The sequence below is a fragment of the Thunnus albacares genome, chromosome 4 (assembly GCF_914725855.1).
Source record: "Thunnus albacares chromosome 4, fThuAlb1.1, whole genome shotgun sequence".
NCBI lineage: Eukaryota > Metazoa > Chordata > Actinopteri > Scombriformes > Scombridae > Thunnus > Thunnus albacares.
Window position 1 is genome coordinate 17,224,777 of NC_058109.1, and position 25,701 is coordinate 17,250,477.

Consider the following 25,701-nt stretch of genomic DNA (forward strand, 5'->3'; position numbering starts at 1 on the left):
GGCTGTGGTTGAGAGAGGGTCATTATGAATTATCTTCAGCCATGAAAAAGAACTAAAGCATGCTTTGAATTACAGACAGTAAGAGATTTATTGTTTTCCAGGGAATCATTTAGCATACTGTACCAGTTTCAAGTGAACTAGCAGCGCTTATTGCAGCCTCTTTTATTTGAATTCACAGCTGGTTTATGTTACTGTTTACTGCGGTTTAATGTGATCATACAAAGTGCAAATAACTGACAGAGTAACTAAAAGAAAACAAAGTGCTTGAGGAAAATTGATACATAAAGACAAAATGGAAATAGATTTAGGTGCAAACAGAAGTAGTGAAAAGGGTGTGTGCCAGTCAATTTACATTGTCGGAGCATGCATTTTGATGCTTCAAGGCTCATTTTGGTGACTCTCAGCCACATTTTAATTGATTTATTTACAAATTGGGTGTTTTGTAACATGTATTTCGGTCAGTACAGTCAGTGCAAACGAGGTAGTAAACTTTTATCAAGGTCAAACCTAGTTGTTCCGGTGAATTCCCTCCACCCCAATTCATCAATTCATACAATCACCCAAAAGCATTGTAATCCAGAAAGTGTTTTGGAGGCAAAGTGAAGGTGGAGGAGTGTGTTTCCAGTTTCCCTGCCATTGTTTTCGCTTCCTGACGGTCTCTGACTTCTGCTGATGTAATGTTCAGGAGGCGGAGGTCAAAGGGAAGCTTAGACTCAGGGGAATCCAAGCTGCTCCTTTGTTCCGTTTCCCTCCCTCTTCTTTCACATGGGTAGTTCATGCACTACATTTTCCTTAAACACACAGAAATTGATGACATGGTAAGGTAAGTCAGCAAAGCTCGGGAAACAAACTGCGGAACGGACTCTGACACAGGAAAACATCTAACTTCCAGACCCCCCACCTCACCGCAATCATGTGCTCAGGCATCATTCAGTTGATGTGTGCCTGCAAAGAAAGAGAAATCACTTTTTCGTTACGAAACTCGCCCGTGGACAACCAGGCAGAAGTAACAGTTTTATTAGTGATGACAGAGGAACAATTTCAACAACTGCTGGATTTCCTGTTTCCTCCAGTCCGTCAGAGGATGAAAACAGGTTTTTCAATTGGTTAATTACATGTCACCGCTTGGCCTCTACCCTCTCCTCCCCTGGCCATTATTTCTCATGCCTAAACACGGCTCTGCACTATGCTATCTGCTGTACTTGGCAACATGACAGCATGTGGTACTTGGTTCGTTCACTGAGCTATTGCCAGTGGCTGTCATCACGTGCCTCAGGCAGAAGTGACATCTGTATGCCAGATGCCTTGTGCCCACTGTCAGAAGTGTGCTAGGAGCATTAATGGAAGAAGCATTGAAACTCCTCACTTAAGTAGCAATACTACAGTGTAAAAGTACTTCATTAACAGTAGCAAAAACTGTATTCAGAACTTTACTTCAGGACTATCAAAAAATGTACTCATGTATGTCATTATGAATCTTACACTGTGGCAAGTGGCAGTAATGGGTATATAAGCAGCATTTTAAATTTCGCAGACAGTGGTATAATAGTACTTTCACTCAAGTGTATTTACTCAAGTACAACTTTGTGGTACTTTTACTTCAGTTGATTACTTCTCTTTTATGCTACTTTATACTTCGACCTCACAGTTTCAAAGGTAAACATTGTACTTCTTACTCCACTACATGAATCTGGAAACTACAGTTATTATGCAGATTTCTCATTTTCTGTATAAAACTTATGATCAGTTAATAAAATATGATGCATTGTTATAGATTAAACTAACAAACAGTATATAAAGTAGTCAAAATTAGTTTTACCTCCACCAACTGCAACATTAGGATGCTTAGATTACTGCATCAATAAGAATAACTGAACAATTAAATACTTTATATAATAATATAACACTGGCAAAGGCCATTCTGCTCCATAAAGAGGCTACTTTACTTTTAATACTTTAAGTACCTTTTGTTGATAATACTTCTACTACTAATTTATGATCTTTATGTTTTCCATCTAAATTTTTACAGAGTACAGACTTCTACATATTACATAAATGCTGTTTAGTAAAATAAAAAAGTACAATGCTTTCCAATACGTGTCATCCAATACGTTCGAATACATGTCAATGTGAAGGTAAAGTATAAAAGTTTTGACTTGTCCACAAGTAGTTTGGGAACCAATAAAGGCTCAAGGATCATCATAATCATAGTTTTTCAAACTGGAAAAAAACAGTCTTCACATAATCTCTAAATGGCATATTATTTACAAGGTACATCTGATTGTATTGTAGCTGAAAGGTCGCCGGAGCACAGTGCTCATTTGTGGGCATGATCTTATATTTAGGGATGTGGCACACTGGCCCGCTGTGACCTTCTACAGTATGAATCTTGACATTGCTCCGTACAGTGTATCAGTTTCACGGCAGCGGCGGCGGTGGTGGCAAAACTTCTTGGACTGACTCATTTTGGCGCTGTACAGGGACGCGGGGACACACCTTTAAACACACGACGAAACCAAAGGCGTGGGGCCGGTCGACACATACCTGAAGTTAAACGTAGATTTGAGGTGAGGAAATATCGTCACTGTACCACATTAGACACGCTTTAAGAGCTCGAAGGATGTCCGGTTTGTTTCGCCACTCCCCCCCTCTTCCCCCCAGTGTGAATGGAACATCCTGAAGTGGTTTGGCTCTGTGAGTAGGCGAGCTGCAACTGACAACATCGCAGGGGGGCAACTTTGCTTCTCTTCAGCCGGAGCGCGGAGCTTACAAAATACCTTTTCTGCAACGCTTTCTGTTGTAAAAAATTTCACCGTCGTCATTTTCTTCCTTCTGCAAAAGCAATGTTCATCTTGATTTTTTCCTATTTCTTTTGAGGCAACACAAAATGCGGCTTCAAGTAGCGGGCTTCTGGGTTTTTGGGAATGCTTCTCCAGACTGCCAGTAAAGGTAAGTTTGTCCAGCTGCAGGGAAACTGATGTCAATTAACTTTTTTTTTTTTTTTGACCTAGTGTTTTGATCATTCATGCTGAAATAAGAGCAGAACAGCATTTAAATTGAAGCCAGATTATGTAAAACAAACGGGGAAAAAAAGGCTTTGAAGTTGAGAGCATGAGAGATCTGCACACGAGTTGTATGGGGAAATGTTTTCAGTAAGTGAAGATGAAAGCCACCATGAGTTTGCAGCCAAATTGCACTGTAATGTAAGAGTTGTAAAATTTAAAGCATTACTGTAATTTAGCCATTTGAAATGATTACTACACTGGGAATTGTCACTTAGTGGAAAAGTGAACTGAAAAACACAATTTCAATCTCCTCTGTGAATTATAGAGAAGAGAGTGACAGTCCTTTCTGTCAATTCACACCTGAAGACATGTGCTGGACTCTGTCTGAGTGGAAAGTACTGCTGCTGACTGTGCTGCTGTGGGACGGCCTTCATGCTTTGGGACTGAAACCTACGAGATGGCCACTGTATTCCCAAAAGCCTCTGCTCCTCGCTTGGAATGCCCCGACTGAAGACTGTACCCCAAGGCATGGTATTCGCTTTCAGCTGGACCAGTTCCAGATCGTGGCTTCACCCAATGAGGGCTTTGTCAAACAGAATCTCACCATCTTCTATCAGGACCGACTGGGCTTGTACCCCTACTTTCAGCCAGGTGAAACACCAGTGAACGGGGGGCTGCCGCAGTTGGCCAGTCTCACACAGCACCTGGAGAAGATGCCGGAGGGAGTGCAGAAGTATATACGTGAACCAGGTGCCAAGGGTCTGGCAGTTATTGACTGGGAAGAGTGGCGCCCACTTTGGATACGTAACTGGAAAACCAAGAATGTATACCGCGAACATTCTCGTCAGTTGGTGCGCCAGAAGAACCCATCCTGGCCTTCGGAGCAGGTGTCAAAAGTGGCCCAGCAGGAGTTTGAGATGTCCGCCAGGAAGTTCATGCTGGAGACGCTTAGGGAAGCCAAAAACCTGAGGCCCAACCAGCTGTGGGGGTTCTACCTATTCCCTGACTGCTACAATCACGACTACAGTCGCACTCTGGAGAACTACACAGGCCGCTGTCCTGATGTGGAGGTGGCCCGCAACGAGCAGCTGAAATGGTTGTGGACTGAGAGCACAGCCCTCTTCCCCTCCATCTACATGGCAGATGTGCTGCGTTCCTCAGCCTATGGACGTCAGTTTGTCCGGAACCGGGTAAAAGAGGGGATGCGTTTGGCATCATCAGGCGATGGGTTGGCACGTCCTGTTTTTGTGTACACCCGGCCCACCTACACCAACTCCCTGGAACAGCTGACAGAGGTGACGCTCTAACTTTATTGGCACTGCCGCTATTGAATTTGATGGTGCTTCCTGACATATTTGCTTCTCCTTTTTTTAAAGTCTTTTCCATTTCAGTGACTTTTGAAATTACTAAGCTCCTGTTCAATGTTTGGTATGCATGATACTAAACATTTTGGAAGCAGAGGATAAGGATTTTTTTTCTCTTAATCTTTTTTTGTACTTTCAGCACAATCATTCACCTCTATCGCTCTCTCCGTCTGTGATCAGTGCATGCTGCATGGAGCTATAGCTCTCTGCTTTTCCTTATCGGCCGCCACAGTCCTTTCCTGTTTTAGTAGCAGACCGACGACATCCCAGTACCACACATTTGTGTGGAGTGGGCTGGATGGGTGTTGGTCAAGTTAGATATCTCGCTAACACCCTATCGTCTATGTCCTTATGGGAGAAGGAACAGATAAGAGCTGGCACTGTAGGCCACACACAGAAGCTTACATCTGACTAACATTTTAACCCTGTTATATTGATACTTCACAGTGTATTTTCCCAGTGTTTGACTTTTACTCTTAGAAATGTATAGTTAAACTGCTGCATCATTTTTCCAGATGGACCTGGTCTCCACCATCGGTGAGAGTGTGGCTTTGGGAGCAGCTGGAATCATCCTGTGGGGAGAGGCATCTTATGCAAGCAGCAAAGTGAGTATTCAAACGTTAATCATGCAGCAAACACGTAAATCACTGGAATAATATCCACAGGCAAGGATGAAGTTAGACATTTTTAGAGCAACGTCTCTTTAACTCTGATGAACAACATGCTTTGCAGCACCGATTGGTCTTATATGAATATAGAATTTTAAATCCATTTTAGCATTAATAAGGATGTAAGAGTTTTATATATATATATATATATATATATATATATATATATATATATATATATATATATATATATATATATATAAAAGATATGAACATAGATATTCTTTACTATGGATGTGACAGCACTGAAAATAAATTGTAATCCTCCTTTGTTCGTCTTTATTTTAGATAAACCAGCATGTCCTATGCTGAATGTGTAACTTGAATTTATGAGTGTATTGTCTTTGTACTGTCTAGTTTTTTAATATTGCTAGTTTATTCAGAATCAACACAGGTACATCTCCCACTTGATACAGGTGGATATGTGGCTCACGAAGAAATAATTAGAATTAATGTAAAAAGATTACCTCTGTCAACAAAACCAATATCTAAAGTTTAGCTTGAAAATATTTTATTTTAGATTAGGGCCCTTTAACAGGAAGCTGTTGTGGTTTTCTTTAAATGCCTTCATGAGTCACCTGAACCTCACATTCATGAAACGGGACAAGTTTGGTGTTTAACGCCCACATCCATTGTGAATCTTAAATGAAGTGAGTAAAACTTTGAAATATGTTTCTCTCTCTCTCTCTCTCTCTCTCTCTCCAGAACAGCTGCTCAGACCTGGATGCATATCTGCGGGGTCCTCTGGGTAAATACCTCCTCAACGTTTCCACGGCAGCAGAGCTATGCAGCCAGACGTTGTGTGGTTCTCACGGCCGCTGTCTGCGCAAAAATCCAGACAGTGATATTTACTTGCATCTGAACCCGCTCACCCACAGTGTCATCAGTGAGGGTGGCAAGCTGACAGTTACCGGTGAGCTTGGCGAAGCAGAGAAGATGAGTTTCCAAACCCAGTTTCAGTGCCAGTGCTACAGCGGCTATGAAGGAGAGGGCTGCGATCAGACAGACCCTCTGCACCAAAGAGGGGCGGCATCTCAAGCCGTGGCATCAGTACTGCAATGTGTGATCTTACTGATTGTTTCTCTGCTCTTCTGTTAGTGTATCTTACATACTGAAGACACATTTCAAAATACAGGAGCGTACGAGATGACAAGTTGGAGAAGTTTTTAGAAGTTTTTATCTTTTAATTGCTGTAAAATATGGATGACATGAAATGAATTTTTTAAACAAACACTGTGGAAATTACAAAGTTTTATTTGTTCTTAACTTTTAATCTTTTTTTCTCTTTTTTTTTTTTTAAACAACAGAGGGCTTGCTGGAAATGACCTTGTTTACATTTTGCTCTCAGTTTCCTCTCCCTTGTGCTATCAGTCACTGTTTCCCAAGGTGTCATATTCCCTGTTTCTCACAGAGAAGAGGTTTTTTTTTTGGGTGGAAATGTGATGAATGAGTGGATGTGTATCAGTTGCTGTGTGTTAAAAGGGGATTTGATGCTCTGGTAATAGCACAATATATTTAAAGTGCCTGATCTTTTCCTTCACTACGACCTCTCTCTCGGATGTTTTGATGGAGGCAATTACACCATTACTATTTATTTGAATGTATTTTTAGGTGTTTTATATGATATTTCTATGTCCAAAACATGACTACTACTTAAAATTCACACCACATTACTCCATCCGTGCCAAAAAATAACAGCCTCATGTTTCAGCGGCTATTTGACTTCAGAAGCACAAACGATGTAAGAAGCAAATTTCTTCCACAATTTCACTGACTCTCTGTGTGCTGTTTTCTCAAATCTGACTTTTGCCAAAGTAAATAAACTTCTTTGTTTAGCTCCTTGTGTATTTTTCTTTTTGAGATACACCAAAAAGATTATTCAGATATGGTTTCGCTGTTTACAGTCAATTAAAGTTTAGCTTCGGAGGGGAAATCATGTCACCATCGGCCACTGAGCGGAGGCAAAGCCAGCTTGTCCTAGCTTGTCCTCCACATGTTGCATGGCTCCAGCTTCATACCCCCCTCCCCATTTAATTGTAGGGTGCTGTTAAGCCAAGAGTTATTTTTTACTACTTTTAAGAGTTGAGGGAGGAGGAAGAGTTCATTATGGCTTGCTTGACAGTCATTCAGAGTAGAGCTGCAAAGGCTACTCAGTTTTTCCAGGTCAAGTTTGCTGCTCAGTTAGCCTTTTTACCTTCCTTTATATTTACATGAAAGATATGATGATGGGCTGAAGTTTTAACTCGCCTGTGACTTTAAAACTGTCTCCTCCAAAAGAAAAAAAAAAGCCTGCATGTCTCGTGATTGGTGGTTAGAAATCCTGTGGGCACATCTGATTGGCTGCTGGAAAACTTGCACACACTTCTGATTGGTTGTTAGAAATCCCCCAGGCACTTCTGTTTTTCTTCCTTCCCCTTTTCATGCATGTGTCATTCAGATCATGAGACTGCTCGCTGTGTTTTCCTGCGAATTCAGACCACAAAGTACAAACCAAAATCCTTGTCCAGTAGTTAGCTAGGTAAGTTCTTTATCATTTTGTCTGAAATCCATTTTGCACTTTCCTTTTTACACACTATATCATATTATAATATATAACTATATAGCCACACCATAACATTTGTGGTTAACTACAAAATCTTGCAGGATTACACACATTCTGAAAGTGGACCTTATTTGCTTTGAATCTTGTTTGTTTTTTGTTTGAGACTCCAGTTGCATCACAACTTTTTTAAAAAAAATTTAGTGACAGCACAATTCATCATATCATATCATTTCAAAGTTTCACAACACAATTCACTGATATCAGCAGTGATATAAGCTGTGCCGTCTTTCCTTCTTTGCAGGGATGACTTTCTTTCATCATGGTGTGCTGCTGTTCTTAAATACGATCAGCCTTGTTTCAGGCCTGCAGGAAGCAGCATCACCTATTTCCCAGTTGCCTTTCTTCAGTGTGTGGAATGCCCCTACAGCCAACTGCCTCTCTCAATATGGTGTGGACCTCGACTTGGGAACATTTAGCATCGACCAGAACCAAAATCAAACCTTTATGGGTGACAACATTACCATCTTTTACTCTGACAAGCTTGGTCTGTATCCCAGGTACTCTAGCCAAGGAGAGGCTGTTAACGGTGGGGTGCCACAGAACGCCAGTCTTGACATGCATCTTGAAGCTGCATCTAACGATATCCGCACAGATATCCCTGACAGGGATTTCCATGGCCTTGCTGTGGTGGACTGGGAGAGCTGGAGACCTGTGTGGGAGAGAAACTGGGACAGTAAACAGGTGTACTGGGAGAGATCAAAAGCACTAGTGAAGTCCAGGCACCCAGACTGGAGTCCTGCACAGGTAGAAGCTGCAGCCCGGGTAGAGTTTGAGAAAGCAGGGAGGAAATTCATGGAGGAAACTCTGAAACTGGGGCAGGAAGAAAGACCAAATGGGTTGTGGGGATTCTATGGTTTTCCCAACTGCTACAACTACTACAGCGACAAAAGCTCAAATTACACAGGAGAGTGTCCAGCTCCAGAGCTGAAGAGGAATGACGAGCTGTTCTGGCTGTGGAACACCTCCTCGGCTCTGTATCCTGATATCTACCTCAGCCTTGAGATGCGTGGCCTCAGCAGAGAGGTGCTCCTCTACAGTCATCATCGCATCCTGGAGGCCATGAGAGTGGGGGCTCAAGCGACTGCATCAACGCCACCTGTGTTCCCATACGCTCGCATCGTCTACACCTATACACTAGATTTCCTCTCTCAGGCAAGAAGCAGATGTTTTTTGATTTGATTTGTTTTTGATCTCTTTTAGCCCATTGGCTAATTTTCCAAGAGTCCACATGAAAATCATTTAAACATACAATAATTCATAAATAATTCAATACATAATTGTTGACACACACGTACCATATACATAAATGCATACATACACACATATAACCTACATACATTGGCACATATACTGTAAGTACCTACATATATACATATATTCATCTACATATGTTCACATATAATACCAATAGACTACAAACCTACTGACAATGCAATACGGTAGTATTATGAGAACATTTGAATCTTGAGTGAGTTATTGTAATGAATTCCATTATTTAACAGTTCAGAAAATGAAAAGTCCATCTTTCCATTTCAGTTTTTATTTTTGGTAGTACATGATGATTTTTTATCTCTTATTCTTATGTTAACTTGATGTACCAATAACAGTTTGTCCTCAATACTAAGTGGCATTTTAAACTTTTGATTAGTACAATATAGTGTTGTCTCACATGCTCTACTACTGGGGCCGTCCCATTATAATATGTAGGTCACTCACTTCTTTTCCAAACCCACGCCTTAAGTACATTCCTTCTGCCTTGTTCTCCTCATATCTCTCTGAGCGGCACTGCCCAACACCGCACGGCAATAATTAATATGACTGTTGCTTAAACTTGTAAACTTGATTAAAATTGTGTTATCTATAAAAATCGAATGCTGCAGTGAAGTAAAGAAGAAGTAGGGACACAAGTTAACCTTGATCAAAGGCACTTAGCCATTCATCCGTCATATGTATCAAAGCAGTTTCGTTAGAATAGTTTTTACAATACGCATGTTGAGCATGGGTTAGAAGGTTATTAGTTTCCATATATTTCCAAATGTGGTCACTTTCTACTCTTGCCAAAATTTTGCTTAAGGATAATAAGCTAATTGAATGACTAATGGGTGCAGTAAAATCTATTTTAGCATCCTTGGGAATTGGTCAAATTTTTGCATGTCTGTATTCTGTGAGAAACTTTCCTTGTTGCAAAGAAAGATTAAATAGATACTTTACAGGTCTACATATATGGGGCTGCAGATTTCAACAATTTCTTGTTAATAATATCGGACTCTGGAGATTTCTTATCAGGAAGTGAAATCAAAACTTTCCCCAACGTCATCTAATGATATATCTGGTAATGCAAAGCTGCAGTTTTTCCCCTTCATGATCTTTTTGTCTGTTTCATCTACCTTTTAATTAATTTGTGGTGTTATTATTCATATTGGACCTAAGATCATTTAACTGGCAATGTCTACTGGTTTTGTTCTGAACTTGCCATCAACCGCCACACTAACAGGACTTGTACTATTTGACCTACCAAGCAAACCATTCACCGTATGCCATATCTGTTGCGAATTGTTTCTGCATCCCTCCATAGCTGTTTTATAATATAGGGTCTTTTTCTGATGATTCAATTTGCAACAATGCATAATATCTGAGTCTGATCTTGACCTAGATGCTACAGCTTTTGCCTCATCCCTCTAAGATATTTTGTCTCTTAGTTTTTTTGGTCAGGGAGCTCCGTGACTCACATTCAAAGATGGCTTTATTTTCCTTGCGGCTTGATATTGTCTATCAATGAAACTTTTCAGAGCCTCTATTGACTCAAACAAGAAGTTAATAACTAAATCCAGAGCAAAAACACCCCAGCAACACATCAAGGGTGCAAACACACACCAGATGGCCTGCCTGTTTTTTTTTTTTTTTAACTCCAAGCAGTTATTGGATTGTCATGGTTTTGTCTGAATCCTCTGCTTACCTCTTGTTTTTTCCTCCTGCAGGAGCACCTGGTCTACACCATTGGAGAGAGTGCTGCTTTAGGGTCTGCAGGCATAGTGCTCTGGGGTGACCATTTCTTCTCGAAATCTCAGGTACACCAACACAACAACTTTCAATGATTAACTCTTAAGATGAGTAATGCAGCAACCATGCACAAAGTATCATCTGATACTGAAACCTGCCTACACAGCAGTGTAAGCAGAACAATTTCAAAACAGTCATTCAAAAGTAGTGTTAGAATTAAAACATGTTGCACAACTACAGTACTCCAGACCTTATTCCCTAAATATTACTGAAGATTTTTAGAAATTAGAATTGTAGTATAAGTATAAATAGATGGAAGAGATTTCAATATACTGTGCTTGAGTCTTTTAAAACGTTGGTTGTATTGTAAAGTCCTGCATATTCCTCTTGACACTGTATTTTGTGAAAAGTACTCAAAAAGCTACCTTGTGAGGCGGCTGGATTCACAAGGTAAGACAGTGATAGACAAATGATTCATCCAATCACCTGCCAAGTATTTTTTTGAAAGTGCCTACCCTTTTCCAAACAGTTTCCAAGGACGACTTCTCAGATGGTTCCGTGTAACAAACCATCTGATGCGTCAGGTTACTCAAAAAGCGGATGATAATCTTTTTCTGTGTACTTAGTATCTATAGTGATATATCAGTCACATGTCACAGACACTGATTAGATGAAGGCAAGATAGCCAAAAACATTTGGAGAAGAATTGTGCAACGTGTGGTCTGAATCTCGCTGAGTGCATTCTCAGAATTAGGCCCTTCCTCAGAGAAACTTTTTTTTTTTTTAAAAATATTTCAAAACCATTACCATTACTTCCTGTTTCTTTAGTTCATACCACGCAAATGTCAAGGGAGTTAAATGTGGGAGGGATATTTCTAGTACTTCCCTTAATTTTAATGTTTTCTACATCCTCATACTCATCATATTCCTTCTTGTGATGCACCTTCAAATAATCGAAATGGATTTTCTGCAGATGGCTCCTCTGATGTCTGATAAACTGCTTAGACCAGAAAAAAATGTTTAATTAGACTCAGTGCACTTTTTTCACATGCTGTGAAGTAAGTCACATGATATCCCACCTGTTGAGAAACTGCTCTTTTTATATAATGGTATCACCAATATTACATTTTGGAGCAGTGGCAGACTCTGACTGTCTGAGGGAAAGGGACAAAAAAATATAAAGGACATCTGATACATTCAATGGGCCGCCATCAGCAGAGAACAATGATCCTTGTTTGGTAAAAAGGCTACATCCCCAACTAAGACTGAATATAAGGAAAACAACACCTCTGTATTAAAAAGGATTTACTTTTTAAACATTTATTTTGCAAACATCTCTGTAATAAAATACAGGGAATGGGTAACGTTTTAAATGTGTATCTCTTAAACACATCTGTAGTAAAAACATGGAACTATGAACATTTTGAGAATTAGCTGTTTTTAGCAGTCTTGTTAGGGAAGCAGGAAGTGTTGGGGAAGCAAGAAGCAAGACTGGTGAAATCAAAGGAGAATTCTTTTGGCCATGAGATTATAAATGTTAATGACCTTGTTATGGTCAGTTGGGATGTCCCTCCCAATGGACAACAGCAGAAGATCTGAGAGATTTCCTTCTCCACATCTGTTTCTAAGCTGGGTCTTGATCAGCTTCAGTTTGGAGAATGATCGGTCAACTGATGCAGTTGTCACTGGCAATGTAGTATATACTTTGAGGAGTTTTGTCCTTTCAACATGCCTAGGCACAGGTTTAAGTTCTACTGGGCATCCCATCTAATTGCTAATGGCTAATGCAAACTTACCCTTATCTCTCTCATCTCCCCCCTTGCTGCCTCTAGCTGCATTTTGCAGATCCCTTTGTATAGTCTTCAATTTTCTTTCTCTTCTTGGCATTCTGTAATAATAGGGTAACCCAAATGCTAATCTACCTCTCTACAAAAGCAAGTAAATCCAAGCTAAAAGATTGTAAATGCATTTTGAGAAAAGAATGCTCTGATTTACTTTTAAGGGTTTACTACATCACAAGGTTGATTCCCAGTTTGTTCCAAATATTTAGTATAGAGATGACTAAGTACATATCTAGCTAGCTAGCTACTGTCCATCTAGCACATTGTTTAGCATGTTATACAGCTTTAGACAGTCCTAAACATAAAACCAATTTAGAAAATACAGGCTACATATATTAGTAATGTATCTTTAATAATATTTAATCCGTAGACTTGTTTTAATTGCAAAAAAATCTTGCTAGGTGACCTACCTCACAAAATGTCATAGTATCAAGGTTACAGCTGCGCTGATCCAAAGAAAAGAGAACAATCTGAAGGGGGTGTGACTGAGCAAACTAGTGAGTAGTACACCCTAGAGGGCACTTCACCATGTTTTTCTGTTATTGAAAGGGAACCCAATTCTGCACTTCTGTATGTTAGTCTTAGAGGAACCCTAAATGGCACCTTTCCCAAATTTTTCCTGTTCACTTGAAGGGCACCTGCACAGAACTGTCAGCTCATCCCGTTACAACGGCAACTCATAGGGCACTGTATTACATCTTGGGGGGTACTTTACAGGGCACTATCACATTTTCATCTACTAAAAGGGTACCCATGAGGGCACTTCAGTCCAGATTGTCACATATAGAGGTGCTCTAGGGCCCTTCATCCTGATTTACCCATAACTGAGACAGCGATTACATAACATGTATGTTTTCTCCTTTGTGCAGGCACATTAGATGGCATTTTATCATGTTTGCTGTACTGTGCTGGCACCTTAGAGGACATTTTATCATGTTTGCTGTACTGTGCTGGCACCTTAGAGGGCACTTTCATGGTATATTTTTGTCCCTCGAGTCCACTAATGCTTTGGAGCATCACCTGTTTACTGTCCCCTGTTTCTTTTCTTTTCTCAGGCTACTTGTGAAGCTGTCAAGTCTTACATCGACCAGACTCTGGGTCCCTACCTGGTTAATGTAACATCAGCAGCTGCTCTTTGCAGTCAGACCTTGTGTTCCTCAAAGGGAAGATGCGAGAGGAGGAACCCAACATCAAGGACCTCCCTCCACCTTGACCCTGATGTGTGGAAGGTGGTGACTGAGAAGAAACCAGTAGGGGGACCACACTACAGGGTGCTCGGGCAGATGAGGACAAATGACTTAACACGCATGAAGTCTCAGTTTCAGTGCAAGTGTTACTCCGGGTGGTGTGGGGAGAGCTGCTCCAAGCCGAAAAAGGGATAAAAGATTTTTTCTCACAGGAGAAAATCTAATGACAGTATTAGTCCAATAAATAGCATTCAAGTATTTGTAAGTGTAAGTGTTCACTGTGATTGTACTTTATAAACTTGATTGATTGATTGATTGATTGATTGATTGATTGATTAAAGAATGAACCACTCCAGAAGTAGACTGGGGCTCGTTCTGTGGCATGTGGTCTGCTGTGAATGCAAATTTCCAAATCTTTGACCAATGTATTTTCTTATCGAATACATCTATGTTTTTTTCTAATTCATATGAATCAATGTTGTTTGTTGACCTTTTCTTTTAAAACAAATCACTAATTTACAAAGCTTGTAGACTAATTTCTACTTTTCATAGCATGTACTATAATAAATGAAGAATGAATTATTCAATGAAAAAAAATGTGTCAAATCTTGTTACTATTTGAGTTCCAGAAATCAGTCTGAAACTTTCAATGAAAATAAAGTTTTACTTATTGTTACTTCACTTGGATGTTTGAGCTTCACTTTGACACTAAAAGGCTGTTTTCACATTCAGCTCACCTTAAAACTGAGTTTAATTCGTCTTTGGATGAGCATGAATTTGTGACATCACAACCAGTTTGGATAACAATCACGGTTCAAAATGCAACTTATATGTGTGGTAAATATGGGAACTTGAAGCTTTCAGTGCACAAACACTGAGAATGGACTTCACAGTGAAGGAGGAGACATCAAGTCATCCAGTAGTTAAACTTTTGAAATAAAATTGTTTTGCATATTCATAGATCATCTGTTTCTTTCAGTAAGGGAGAATGGGAAGATTTACTTAAAACAACAATATGTTAGGATTTTAGATTTCAAATAAACACCACTTCATTTGGTAATGAAATACTTTTGTACTTTTATTTAAGCAAAATGTTGAATGTAGGACTTTAACTTGAATAGTGGGATTCCATACTTTTACTTAAGAGTACTTCTTCCAACACTGAAACTTTTATTATAGATATTTGTTCTTTGGTTCATGACCAGCAGGTGGTGTTGTGGGACAGTTAACTAGAGGAAAGGCAAAAGACACCAAGGTCAGAGCTTTGAGTTGTTGACAGGCAAGGCATTTCATACGCAGAGGTAGACTCAAGGTGCTCTACAGAGAAGTTAAAGCAACACAATTCAAAGCAAATAAAAGATTATATATATATTTATAAAAAATAAATAAATAAAGACATACAATAAAAGAGTCAAATAATAATAGATAAATAAAAAGATTAAAAATAATACAAAATACAAAATAAATACAATACTAATAAGATGTTGCGTTTTAAAAACATTTAGTTAAAAGGGCTTGAGAATAATATGGTTTTCAGTCTGGATTTAAGAGCTTTGAGGGTTGGGGTGTTCCTGAGACCATCAGGCAGTTGGTCCCAGCACTGTGTTGCATAATGACTGAATTGTTTGGATTTGTTTAGATTTTACCATGAGCACCACTAACAGTCCACTCCCTTATGATCTAAGAGGTCTTGCAGGGTTATATTGCTAAAGCATATCAGTCATGTATTCAGGGCCTACTCCCTGTAGAGATTTATAAAGAAGTAATAAGAATTAAAAAATCAGTTCTGTGGCTTATTGGCAACCAGTGTAGAGATTTAAGAACTGCTGATGATTTGGGCTATCTTTTGGTTTTTGTCAGAGCTCTTGCGGCTGAATTTTGAACAAGTTGCCTGATGGTCTTTTTAGGAAGTCCTGCCAGAAGTCCATTGCAGTATGAGCATGAATCAGTGTTTCCAAATCTTGTTTTGACATAAGGTCCCTGACTTTGGCTATGTTTTTAAGTTGATAAAATGCTGATTTTGTTATTGCTTTTACATGACTATTAAAACTCAGGTCGGAGCCAATTAAAACACAAAGGTTCGTAATCTGCTCTTTTGATTTTAGTGCCTTACTGCCTAGTGAGCAGCAACCCTGCGCCTCTAATCTTTGCTGCCAAATAAAATTACCTGTTTTTTCTTTGTTTAATTGCAAGACGTTTTGAGACATCTAGTTATTTATTTGCACGATGCATTTGCATAATGACTCTATAGGACTGTAGTCATGTGATGAGAGAGCTAAGTAAATCTGAGTGTCATCAGCATAACTATGGTAGACAAGGTTATTGTTCTGAGGGATGTGGCCAAGTGGGAGCATGTATAGGTTAAACAGGAGCAGGCCAAGAATTGACCCTTGAGGTACACCGCAGGGCAAGGGCATGCATTTTGAATTATGGTTCTTAATAGTGACAAAATAATCCCTGCCCTCCAAGTATGTTTTCATTCATTTTAAGATTGTTCCAGAAAAAACAACTCAGTTTCCTAGTCTATGTAAAAGTATACTGTGATCGATGGTATCAAAGGCTGAACTAAGGTCTAAGAGAACTAAAACTGATGTCTTGCCTGAATCACTATAAAAATGAATATCATTAAAGTCCTTTATAAGAGCCGTCCCTGTGTGGTGATTGGCACAAACGCCTGATTGAAATTGATCAAAATAGTCATTTAAAATTGAGCAGTGTGTTAGCTGATTAAAAACTGCTTTCTCTATAATTTTGCCTAAAAGGGTAAGTTTGAGATGGGTCAGAAGTTCCTGAGGGTAGAAGTATCTAGGTTGCCTTTTTTTAAAATAAGGGCTTGACAACTGCAGTTTTCAAGGATGAGGGAAAGATGCCAGACAGAATTGATGCATTCAGTATGTTAAGGTTATCAGTTTCTATGGAGTTAAAAACATTTTTTAAAAAGTTAGTGGGAAAACTGTCAAGAGAACAAGTGGATGAATTTAGGTGCTGCACTGTTTCTAATCTCTGTTGATGGGGCTGAACTCTAATATCAGGACTGGTTTCCTTAAAGGTGTAGTTGGGAAGATGAAGGTTTGGTTCAGCTAAGAGCTGATGTCGAGTCTGATACTGTCAATTTTATTGTTAAAAAAGGAAGCAAATTCATCACACTTATCAGCTGAGGGACATTCAGAAGCTATTTGCAGGGCAGGATTTGTCAGTCTCTCTACCGTTGCAAATAAAGTGCAAGCATTATTTTTATTTTTGTTTATGATACTGGAGAAAAAGGTTTGTCTTGCTTTGCAAATTGTATTGTTGTAAGAGTGGACCATGTCTTTGTAAATATTATAGTGTATATGTAGTTTGGTTTTACCTTTTTTTTTTACAACCACAGGTTGTTGTCGGATTTGTAGATTGGATGTAATAAACAAGTCGAAAAATAAACAGAAATGATCCAATAGAGTCAAGTCCTTGACCAGTGTTGAAATATGGAGACCCTTAGTGATGATCAAGTCCAGAGTATGTCCTTGAGAGTGGGTGGGCTCCTTCACATACTGACATAGGCCAAAAGTAGTAAGTTCATTAGCGTAATTATCCTTTGGGTTATCAATGTGGATGTTGAAGTCACCAGCGATTAGGAGAAAATCAAAGTCTGTGCAAATCACAGATAAGAGTTTGCTCAGCTATTCGAAAAAATGTTGTGTCTTGGCGGTCTAAATAATTACAAGTAGAATGGAATGCAAGGTGAGCATTTAAGGAGAGCGCAGAGGAATTCAAATGACATAAAATTACCAAATGACACTTGCTGACACTGGTGTGAATCTTTAAATATGACTACCACCTCGCCCCCCCTCCCCCCATCCCCCTTTCTGCCCTAGTAACCACAGAAGTGTCAAATAACTGCAGAAGAAACACAATATTTGACTCAGTATGTCAGATTCTGATAATGAATGATTCAACCCAACACTGCAGCAGCTGAAGTGCTCATAATGAATTAAACCTGACCTTGTGTGGTTCTCAGTGAGGGTGGCAAGCTGACAGTTACCGGTGAGCTTGGCGAAGCAGAGAAGATGAGTTTTCAAACCCAGTTTCACTGCCAGTGCTACAGCGGCTATGAAGGAGAGGGCTGCGATCAGACAGACCCTCTGCACCAAAGAGGGGCGGCATCTCAAGCCGTGGCATCAATACTGCAATGTGTGATCTTACTGATTGTTTCTCTGCTCCTCTGTGGTCCATCTTACATACTGAAATTGGAGTTTTATCTTTCAATTGCTTTAAAATATATTAAATTATTTTCCTTAACAAACACTGTGGAAATTGCAAAGTTATATTTGTTCATACTTTTTAATCTTTTTTTTTTGCTGGACATTACCTTGTTTACATTTTGCTCTCAGTTTCCGCTCCCTTGTATTATCAGTCACTGTTTCTCAAGGTGTGATATTCCCTGTTTCTCACAGAGAAGAGGTTTTTTTTGGGTGGAAATGTGATGAATGAGTGGATGTGTATCAGTTGCTGTGTGTTAAAAGGGGATTTGATGCTCTGGTAATAGCACAATATATTTAAAATGCCATCACTACGACCTCTCTCTGACATCAGATGTTTTTATTGAGGCAATTACAGTATTACTATTTATTTGAATGTATTTTTAGGTGTTGCTAAAAATAACAGCCTCATGTTTCAGCGGCTATTTGACTTCAGAAGCACAAACGATGTAAGACGCAGATTTCTTCCACAATTTCACTGACTCTCTGTGTGCTGTTTTCTCAAATCTGACTATTGCCAAAGTAAATAAACTTCTTTGTTCAGCTCCTTGTGTATTTTTCTTTTTGAGATACACCAAAAAGATTACACAAATATGGTTTTGCTGTTTGCAGATGATTAAAGTTTAGCTGAGGAAATCATGTCACCATTGGCTACTGAGGGGAAGCAAAGCCAGCTTGTCCTAGGGAGGGACACATGTTGCATGGCTCCAGCCTCATACCCCCCTCCTCATTTAATTGTTGGGTGCTGTTAAGCCAAGAGTGATTTTTTACTACTTTTAAGAGTTGAAGGAGGCATACATTTACATTTGGAGGAGGAAGAGTTCATTTTGGCTTGCTTGACAGTCATTCAGAGTAGAGCTGTAAAGGCTACTCAGTTTTTCCAGGTCAAGTTTGCTCAAACTCTTTAACCTTCCTTTATATTTACATATTTTACTAAAAATAAACTGTTAGTGAAATATAGTATGAGTGAATGAGGTTTTAACTTGCCTGTGATTTTCTGACTCCTCCATAAAATGATCTGCATGTCTCTCATGATTGATTTTTAGAAATTCTGTGGGCACATCTAACTGGTTGCTGGGAAAACCTAGAAGAATACTCTGATTTACTTTTAAGGGTTTACTACACCACAAATTTGATTTACAGTTTGTACCAAATATTTAGTATAGAGATGACTACGTACATATCTAACTAGCTATCTAGCTAGCTACTATCCATCTAGCACATTGTTCAGCGTGTTATACAGCTTTGGACAGGCCTAAACATAAAACCGATTTAGAAAATACGGTCTACATGCATTAGTAATGCATCCTTAATAATATTTAATCCATAGACTCCTTTTAATTGCAAAAAAGCCTTCATATGCGACCTACCTCACACACTGTCATATCATCAAGGTTACAGCTTAGACTACACTAACCCAAAAACAATAGAACAATCTAAAGGGGGCGTGACTCAGCACATTAGTGAGTATTACACCCTATAGGTTACTTCACCATGTTTTTCTCCATAGACGTCCATATCTAAAAATATGGATGTAGTCACCGTGGTGTCACCCATTGGTTTGTGGACCGCTGTTTTGAAGCCATCAGTTTAGCAATTTGACTTTCGCCATCTTTGATTTTTGGAGCCAGAAGTGACCATATTTGGATGAGAGGGTGGAGCTGACCCTGGTGCTAGCTGCTAGCTTGGTTAGCACGGTGCATTTACAGCCTATGGTTAACTGTGACAATGCTAATGCTAATTTCTGCTAGTGAAAAACAGGCCTAAAACCATTGAAACTAAATGTACTTTCTGGAAAAACGGAACAGCCGATTCCTTAGAGGGTCTTTTATCACAACCAAACGCTGAACAAGACTTTTTTTAGGCGACCAAAATGTTACAATTAACTTTCATGAACTGAAAACACACTGTGAAATAGTGGCAGCTATGCCTATACTCTGCGAATCTGGGGTTATGCTATGGTTATGTTACATTATCAACATTGTCTTAGTGGTAGCGGCTTGTCAATCACAAGGTAGCCACGCCATAAAGCATACCCTACTTTATCATCTATTTTACTCTAAATGGGACCATAATTTACAAAATGAACATCATGCTGTATTCAAGAAGACTTGAGACTAACGTTTGCGACCATAATCTCATTAGGAAAGTGTTTAATGAGGTAATAAATCAAGTGATAAGTAAGGTCATTTTCTCATAGACTTCCATACAATCAGACTTCCTTTTGCAACCAGTGGAGTTGCCCCCCTTTGGCCATTAGAGAGAATGCAGGTTTAAGGCATTGGCTTCACTTCTCAGACTAGGAGCTACCCGCTTGTTTTTCTCCAATACCATGCAACCTAGAGGGCACTTCACCATATTTTTTCTTTGATTGAAATGGCACCCAATTCTGCACTTCTGTATGTTAGACTTAGGGGAACCCTAAATGGCACCTTCTCCACTTTTTTTGTTCACTAGAAGGGCACCAATACAGAGCCGTCAACTCACCCTGTTACAACGGCAACTCATAGGGCACTGCATTACATCTTGGGGGGTACTTTACAGGGCACTATCACATTTTCATCTACTAAAAGTGTACCCACGAGGGCACTTCAGTCCAGATTGTCACATATAGAGGCACTCTAGGGCCCTTCATCCTGATTTACCCATAACTGAGACAGCGATTACATAACATGTATGTTTTCTCCTTTGTGCGGGCACATTAGATGGCATTTTATCATGTTTGCTGTACTGTGCTGGCACCTTAGAGGACATTTTATCATGTTTGCTGTACTGTGCTGGCACCTTAGAGGGCACTTTCATGGTATATTTTTGTCCCTCAAGTCCACTAATGCTTTGGAGCATCACTTGTTTACTGTCCCCTGTTTCTTTTCTTTTCTCAGGCTACTTGTGAAGTTGTCAAGTCTTACATCGACCAGACTCTGGGTCCCTACCTGGTGAATGTAACATCAGCAGCTGCTCTTTGCAGTCAGACCTTGTGTTCCTCAAAGGGAAGATGCGAGAGGAGGAACCCAACATCGAGGACCTCCCTCCACCTTGACCTTGATGTGTGGAAGGTGGTGACTGAGAAGAAACCAGTAGGGGGACCACACTACAGGGTGCTCGGGCAGATGAGGACAAATGACGTAACACGCATGAAGTCTCAGTTTCAGTGCAAGTGTTACTCCGGGTGGGGTGGGGAGAGCTGCTCCAAGCCGAAAAAGGGATAAAAGATTTTTTCTCACAGGGGAAAATCTAATGACAGTATTAGTCCAATAAATAGCATTCAAGTATTTGTAAATGTAAGTGTACACTGTGATTGTACTTCATAAACATGATTGATTGATTGATTGATTGATTGATTGATTAAAGAATGAACCACTCCAGAAGTAGACTGGGGCACGTTCTGTGGCATGTGGTCTGCTGTGAATGCCAATTTTCAAATATTTGACCAATGTATTTTCTTATCGAATAGAATGAATAGATTATAGAATATCGAATGTGGGCACATTAGACAGCATTTTATCATGTTTGCTGTACTGTGGGGGCACCTTAGACGGCATTTTATCATGTTTGCTGTACTGTGGGGGCACCTTAGGTGGCATTTTATCATGTTTGCTCTACTGTGCTGGCACCTTAGAGGGCATCTTATCATGTTTGCTCTACTGTGCTGGCACCTTAGAGGGCATCTTATCATGTTTGCTCTATTGTGCTGGCACCTTAAAAATCCTGTCGGCACATCTGATTGGTTGCTGGAAAACCTGCATGCACTTCTTATTGAGTGTTGGAAATCCCAGAGCGCACTTCTGTTTTCAGGAGACTACTGGCTGTTTTCCTACAAGTTCAGACCACAAAGCAAAATCCTCATCCAGTTGTCCGGTAAGTTGTTTATCATTTTGTCTAAAAGCCATTTGCACTTTCCTTTTTACGCACTATATTACATTATAACATATAACTTTATTCCAGTATAGCCACACCACAACATTTGTGGTTAACTAGAAAATTTTGCAGGTTTAATAGATGAAGAAAACAGAATATTAGGTCAAAAGTCTTACACATTCTGAAAGTCGACCTGATTTGCTTTGAATTTTGTTTTTTGATACTCTAGTTGCCTCACAACTTTAAAAAATCTTAAATGCACAGCACAATTTTGCAATATCATCTCAAAGTTTCACAGCACCGTAATTCAGTGATATCAGCAGTGATATAAGCTGTGCTGTCTTTCCTTCTTTGCAGGGATGGCTTTCTTTCATCCCGGCTTGCTGCTGTTCTTAAATACGATCAGCCTTGTTTCAGGCCTGCAGGAAGCAGCATCACCAATTTCCAAGTTGCCTTTCTTCAGTGTGTGGAATGCCCCTAGTGCCCACTGCCTCTCTAAATATGGTGTGGACCTCAACTTGGGAACATTTAGCATCATTCAGAACCAAAATCAAATCTTTATGGGTGAAAAAATAACCCTCTTTTACGAAAACAAGCTTGGTCTGTATCCCAAGTACAATAGCCAAGGGGTGGCTATTAATGGTGGGGTGCCACAGAACGCCAGTCTTGCCAAGCATCTTAGAGCTGCCTCTATCGATATCCAGACAGATATCCCTGACAGGGATTTCCATGGCCTTGCTGTAGTGGACTGGGAGAGCTGGAGACCTGTGTGGGAGAGAAACTGGTCCGGTATGAAGGTGTACAAGGAGGGATCGGAAGAACTAGTAAGGGCCAAGCACCCAGACTGGAGTCCTGCACAGATAGAAGCTGCAGCCCGGGTAGAGTTTGAGGAGGCAGGGAGGAAAATCATGGAGGAAACTCTGAAGCTGGGGCAGAAGGAAAGGCCAAATGGGTTGTGGGGTTTCTATGGTTTTCCCAACTGCTACAACCACTATGACCAAAGCACAAAATACACAGGAGAGTGTCCACCTATAGAGCTGAAGAGGAATGATGAGCTGTTCTGGCTGTGGGACACCTCCTCAGCTCTGTATCCTGATATCTACCTCAGCCTCAAGCTGAGTGGCCTTGGCAAAGATGTACTCCTCTACACTCAACATCGCATCCTGGAGGCCAAGAGAGTAGCGGCTAAGGCAACTCAATCAACACCACCTATTTTCCCATACTCTCGCTTTGTTTACACCTATTCACTAGATTTCCTCTCTCAGGCAAGAAGCACAAGTTTTTTTTTTTTTAACTCGAGGCAGTTATTGGATTGTCATGGATTTGTTTGAATCTTCTGCTTACCTCTTGTTTTTCCCTCCTGCAGGAGCACCTGGAATACACCATCGGAGAGAGTGCTGCTTTAGGGACTGCAGGGATAGTGCTCTGGGGCGACAGCACCTACTCGGCATCTAAGGTACACCAATAATAACAACTCTGACTCATTAACTCTTAAGATGATCTGATAATTTTTTTGCTCTAATACATGCACACAGTATCATTTGATACTGAAATCTCCCTACATAGCAGTGTGAAAACTTTAGAAACTGTCATACTGTAGATAAAAGTCATACAAAAAGTTTCAGAATTAAAACACATTGCACAACTGCAGTACACCAGGCATTATTTACTAAATGTTGCTGACGATTTTTGGAAATTAGTGTATGAAGAGTATGAAGTATGAAGAGATGGAAGACATTTAAATATACTGTGCTTGAGCCTTTTAAAAAGTTGGTTGTATTGTAAAGTCCTTCATATTCCTCTTTAAAATTTCTTTAGATAAAAAACTGTATTTTGTGAAAAGTACTCAGAAAGCAGACAATAATATTGTTTTGTGTACTTTTTATCTATAGTGATATATCAGTCACATGTCACAGACATCAACTAGATGAAGTCAAGATAGCCAAAAACATTTGGAGAATAATTGTGTAATGTGTTTTAATTGCTCACACTGAACCTCTCAGAATTAAACATTTAGACTAAATGTGCTTTTCTCACATGCTGTAAAGTGAGTCACATGACATCTCACCATTGCTCTTTTTTATATAACTAGTGCAGTGACCGTTCAAAACATGCCCGTTAAGAACAGGCCAATATCTTGGCCTCCGGCCGCTACTTCAACACATAGAAAAATTAATACAGTTGGTGTGAGGTGTGAATGAGTATATACACCAACAACATGAAAGAAACATTCTATTATACACAGATGATATAAATAATAGGCAGTAATTTAGTAATAATAGTAAAATAAGGGCTGCATTTAAAAATAAAATAATGTGCATCCTAAAATAAATTGGATCGATCATATTAGGCTCTTAGATCGTTCCTATTTTCCGTCCCTTCAGTTTGATTTCAGTGAGTATGTTTACTCCAAAGATTTGTGCTTTGTTTGTCGTGGTGCTTGACAATCATATTTGTACCAAATATTTAGTATATAGATGACTGAGTACATATCTAACTCGCTAGCTACTGTCCATTTATCACATTGTTTAGCATGTCATACAGCTTTGGACAGGCCTAAACATAAAACCAATTTAGAAAATACAGTCTACAAACATTAGTAATGCATCCTTAATAATATTTAATTAATAGATTCATTTCAGTTGCCTTGCTATGTGACCTACCTCACAAACTGTCATAGTATCAAGGTTACAGCTGCACTGACCCAAAGACAACAGAACAATCTAAAGGGGGTGTGACTGAGCAAACTAGTGAGTAGTGCACCCTAGAATCCACTTCATGTTTTTTCTTTGATTGAAATGGCACCCAATTCTGCACTTCTGAATGTTAGACTTGGGGAACCCTAAATGGCACCTTTTCCACTTTTTTTGTTCACTAGAAGGGCACCAATACAGAACTGTCAACTCACCCCATTACAACGGCAACTCATAGGGCACTGTATTACATCTTGGGGGGTACTTTACAGGGCACTATCACATTTTCATCTACTAAAAGGGTACCCATGAGGGCACTTCATTCCAGACTGTCACATATAGAGGCGCTCTAGGGCCCTTCATTCTGATTTACCCATAACTGAGACAGCGATTACATAACATTGGTATGTTTTCTCCTTTATGCGGGCACATTAGAGGGCATTTTATCATGTTTGCTATACTGTGCTGGCACCTTCGAGGGCAATTTCACAGTATTTTTTTGCCCCCCCGAGTCCACTAATGCTTTGGAGCATCACCTGTTTACTGTCCCCTGTTTCTTTTCTTCTCTCAGGATTCTTGTGAAACTGTCAAGTCTTTCATCGACCAGACTCTGGGTCCCTACCTGGTTAATGTAACATCAGCAGCTGCTCTTTGCAGTCAGACCTTGTGTTCCTCAAAGGGAAGATGCGAGAGGAGGAACCCAACATCAAGTACCTACCTCCACCTTGACCCTGCCGTGTGGACAGTTGTGACTGAGAAGAAACCAGTAGGGGGACCACACTACAGGGTGCTCGGGCAGATGAGGACAAATGACGTAACACGCATGAAGTCTCAGTTTCAGTGCAAGTGTTACTCCGGGTGGGGTGGGGAGAGCTGCTCCAAGCTAAATAAGGGCAAATGATTTTTCTCGCAGAAAGTCTAATGACTGTATTAGTCCAATAAATAGCATTCAAATCTTTCTAAGTGTAAAGATTACTGTGATTGTACCTTATATGATGACAAATAAACTTGATTTATTGATTGATTGACTAAAGAATGAACCACTCCAGAAGTAGACTGGGGCTCGTTCTGTGGCATGTGATGTCCTGTGAATGCAAATTTCCAAATCTTTGACCAATGTATTTTCTTATCGAATACTTCTATGTTTTTTTCCTAATTCATATGAATTAATGTTGTTTGTTGACCTTTTCTTTTAAAACAAATCACTAATTTACAAAGCTTGTAGACTAATTTCTACTTTTCATG

The 25,701-nt window shown here is 39.7% G+C and overlaps 3 protein-coding genes and 2 long non-coding RNA genes across 6 annotated transcripts; 3 read left to right on the top strand and 2 right to left on the bottom strand.

The window, feature by feature from the left end:
* Positions 1-116: 116 nt before the first annotated feature.
* Positions 117-2,604, bottom strand: LOC122981384. Its single transcript, XR_006403227.1, has 3 exons — positions 2,407-2,604; positions 907-945; positions 117-791 (listed from the first exon to the last, which is right to left on the bottom strand). It is a non-coding gene; the product is annotated as an uncharacterized LOC122981384 (long non-coding RNA).
* An 85-nt stretch (positions 2,605-2,689) lies between these two features.
* hyal2a (hyaluronidase 2a) lies at positions 2,690-6,872 on the top strand. Its single transcript, XM_044350081.1, has 4 exons — positions 2,690-2,949; positions 3,331-4,300; positions 4,885-4,974; positions 5,743-6,872. Exons 2-4 carry the CDS (start codon positions 3,374-3,376, stop codon positions 6,133-6,135), a joined length of 1,410 nt encoding a protein of 469 aa, XP_044206016.1. The 5' UTR covers positions 2,690-2,949; positions 3,331-3,373; the 3' UTR covers positions 6,136-6,872.
* Positions 6,873-7,299: 427 nt separating this feature from the next.
* hyal1 (hyaluronidase 1) lies at positions 7,300-21,207 on the top strand. Of its 2 annotated transcripts, none has more exons than XM_044350247.1 (4): positions 7,300-7,555; positions 7,881-8,791; positions 10,618-10,707; positions 20,788-21,207. In XM_044350247.1, the coding sequence occupies exons 2-4, from the start codon at positions 7,883-7,885 to the stop codon at positions 21,112-21,114; spliced, it is 1,326 nt and encodes a 441-aa protein (XP_044206182.1). In that variant the 5' UTR covers positions 7,300-7,555; positions 7,881-7,882; the 3' UTR covers positions 21,115-21,207. The 2 variants fall into 2 exon arrangements, with proteins under 2 accessions (XP_044206182.1, XP_044206183.1); XM_044350248.1 differs by lacking the exon at positions 20,788-21,207 and adding an exon at positions 13,536-14,348 and having other exon boundaries at positions 7,304-7,555.
* LOC122981502 lies at positions 11,934-13,354 on the bottom strand. Its single transcript, XR_006403255.1, has 2 exons — positions 12,891-13,354; positions 11,934-12,527 (listed from the first exon to the last, which is right to left on the bottom strand). It is a non-coding gene; the product is annotated as an uncharacterized LOC122981502 (long non-coding RNA).
* A 445-nt stretch (positions 21,208-21,652) lies between the features above and the next one.
* On the top strand, positions 21,653-25,473 carry LOC122981053 (hyaluronidase-1-like). Its single transcript, XM_044349558.1, has 4 exons — positions 21,653-21,763; positions 22,121-23,028; positions 23,130-23,219; positions 25,028-25,473. The coding sequence occupies exons 2-4, from the start codon at positions 22,123-22,125 to the stop codon at positions 25,355-25,357; spliced, it is 1,326 nt and encodes a 441-aa protein (XP_044205493.1). The 5' UTR covers positions 21,653-21,763; positions 22,121-22,122; the 3' UTR covers positions 25,358-25,473.
* The last annotated feature ends 228 nt before the right edge of the window (positions 25,474-25,701 follow it).

Excerpts from the sequence above, each read along its gene's own strand:
- hyal2a (XM_044350081.1), top strand. The coding sequence starts at position 3,374 with ATGTGCTGGACTCTGTCTGAGTGGAAAGTACTGCTGCTGACTGTGCTG. Across the intron at positions 4,301-4,884 it reads CCCTGGAACAGCTGACAGAG|ATGGACCTGGTCTCCACCAT; the intron begins GTGACGCTCTAA and ends TCATTTTTCCAG. Across the intron at positions 4,975-5,742 it reads CATCTTATGCAAGCAGCAAA|AACAGCTGCTCAGACCTGGA; the intron begins GTGAGTATTCAA and ends CTCTCTCTCCAG.
- hyal1 (XM_044350247.1), top strand. The coding sequence starts at position 7,883 with ATGACTTTCTTTCATCATGGTGTGCTGCTGTTCTTAAATACGATCAGC. Across the intron at positions 8,792-10,617 it reads CACTAGATTTCCTCTCTCAG|GAGCACCTGGTCTACACCAT; the intron begins GCAAGAAGCAGA and ends TTCCTCCTGCAG. Across the intron at positions 10,708-20,787 it reads ATTTCTTCTCGAAATCTCAG|GCTACTTGTGAAGTTGTCAA; the intron begins GTACACCAACAC and ends TTCTTTTCTCAG.
- LOC122981053 (XM_044349558.1), top strand. The coding sequence starts at position 22,123 with ATGGCTTTCTTTCATCCCGGCTTGCTGCTGTTCTTAAATACGATCAGC. Across the intron at positions 23,029-23,129 it reads CACTAGATTTCCTCTCTCAG|GAGCACCTGGAATACACCAT; the intron begins GCAAGAAGCACA and ends TCCCTCCTGCAG. Across the intron at positions 23,220-25,027 it reads GCACCTACTCGGCATCTAAG|GATTCTTGTGAAACTGTCAA; the intron begins GTACACCAATAA and ends TTCTTCTCTCAG.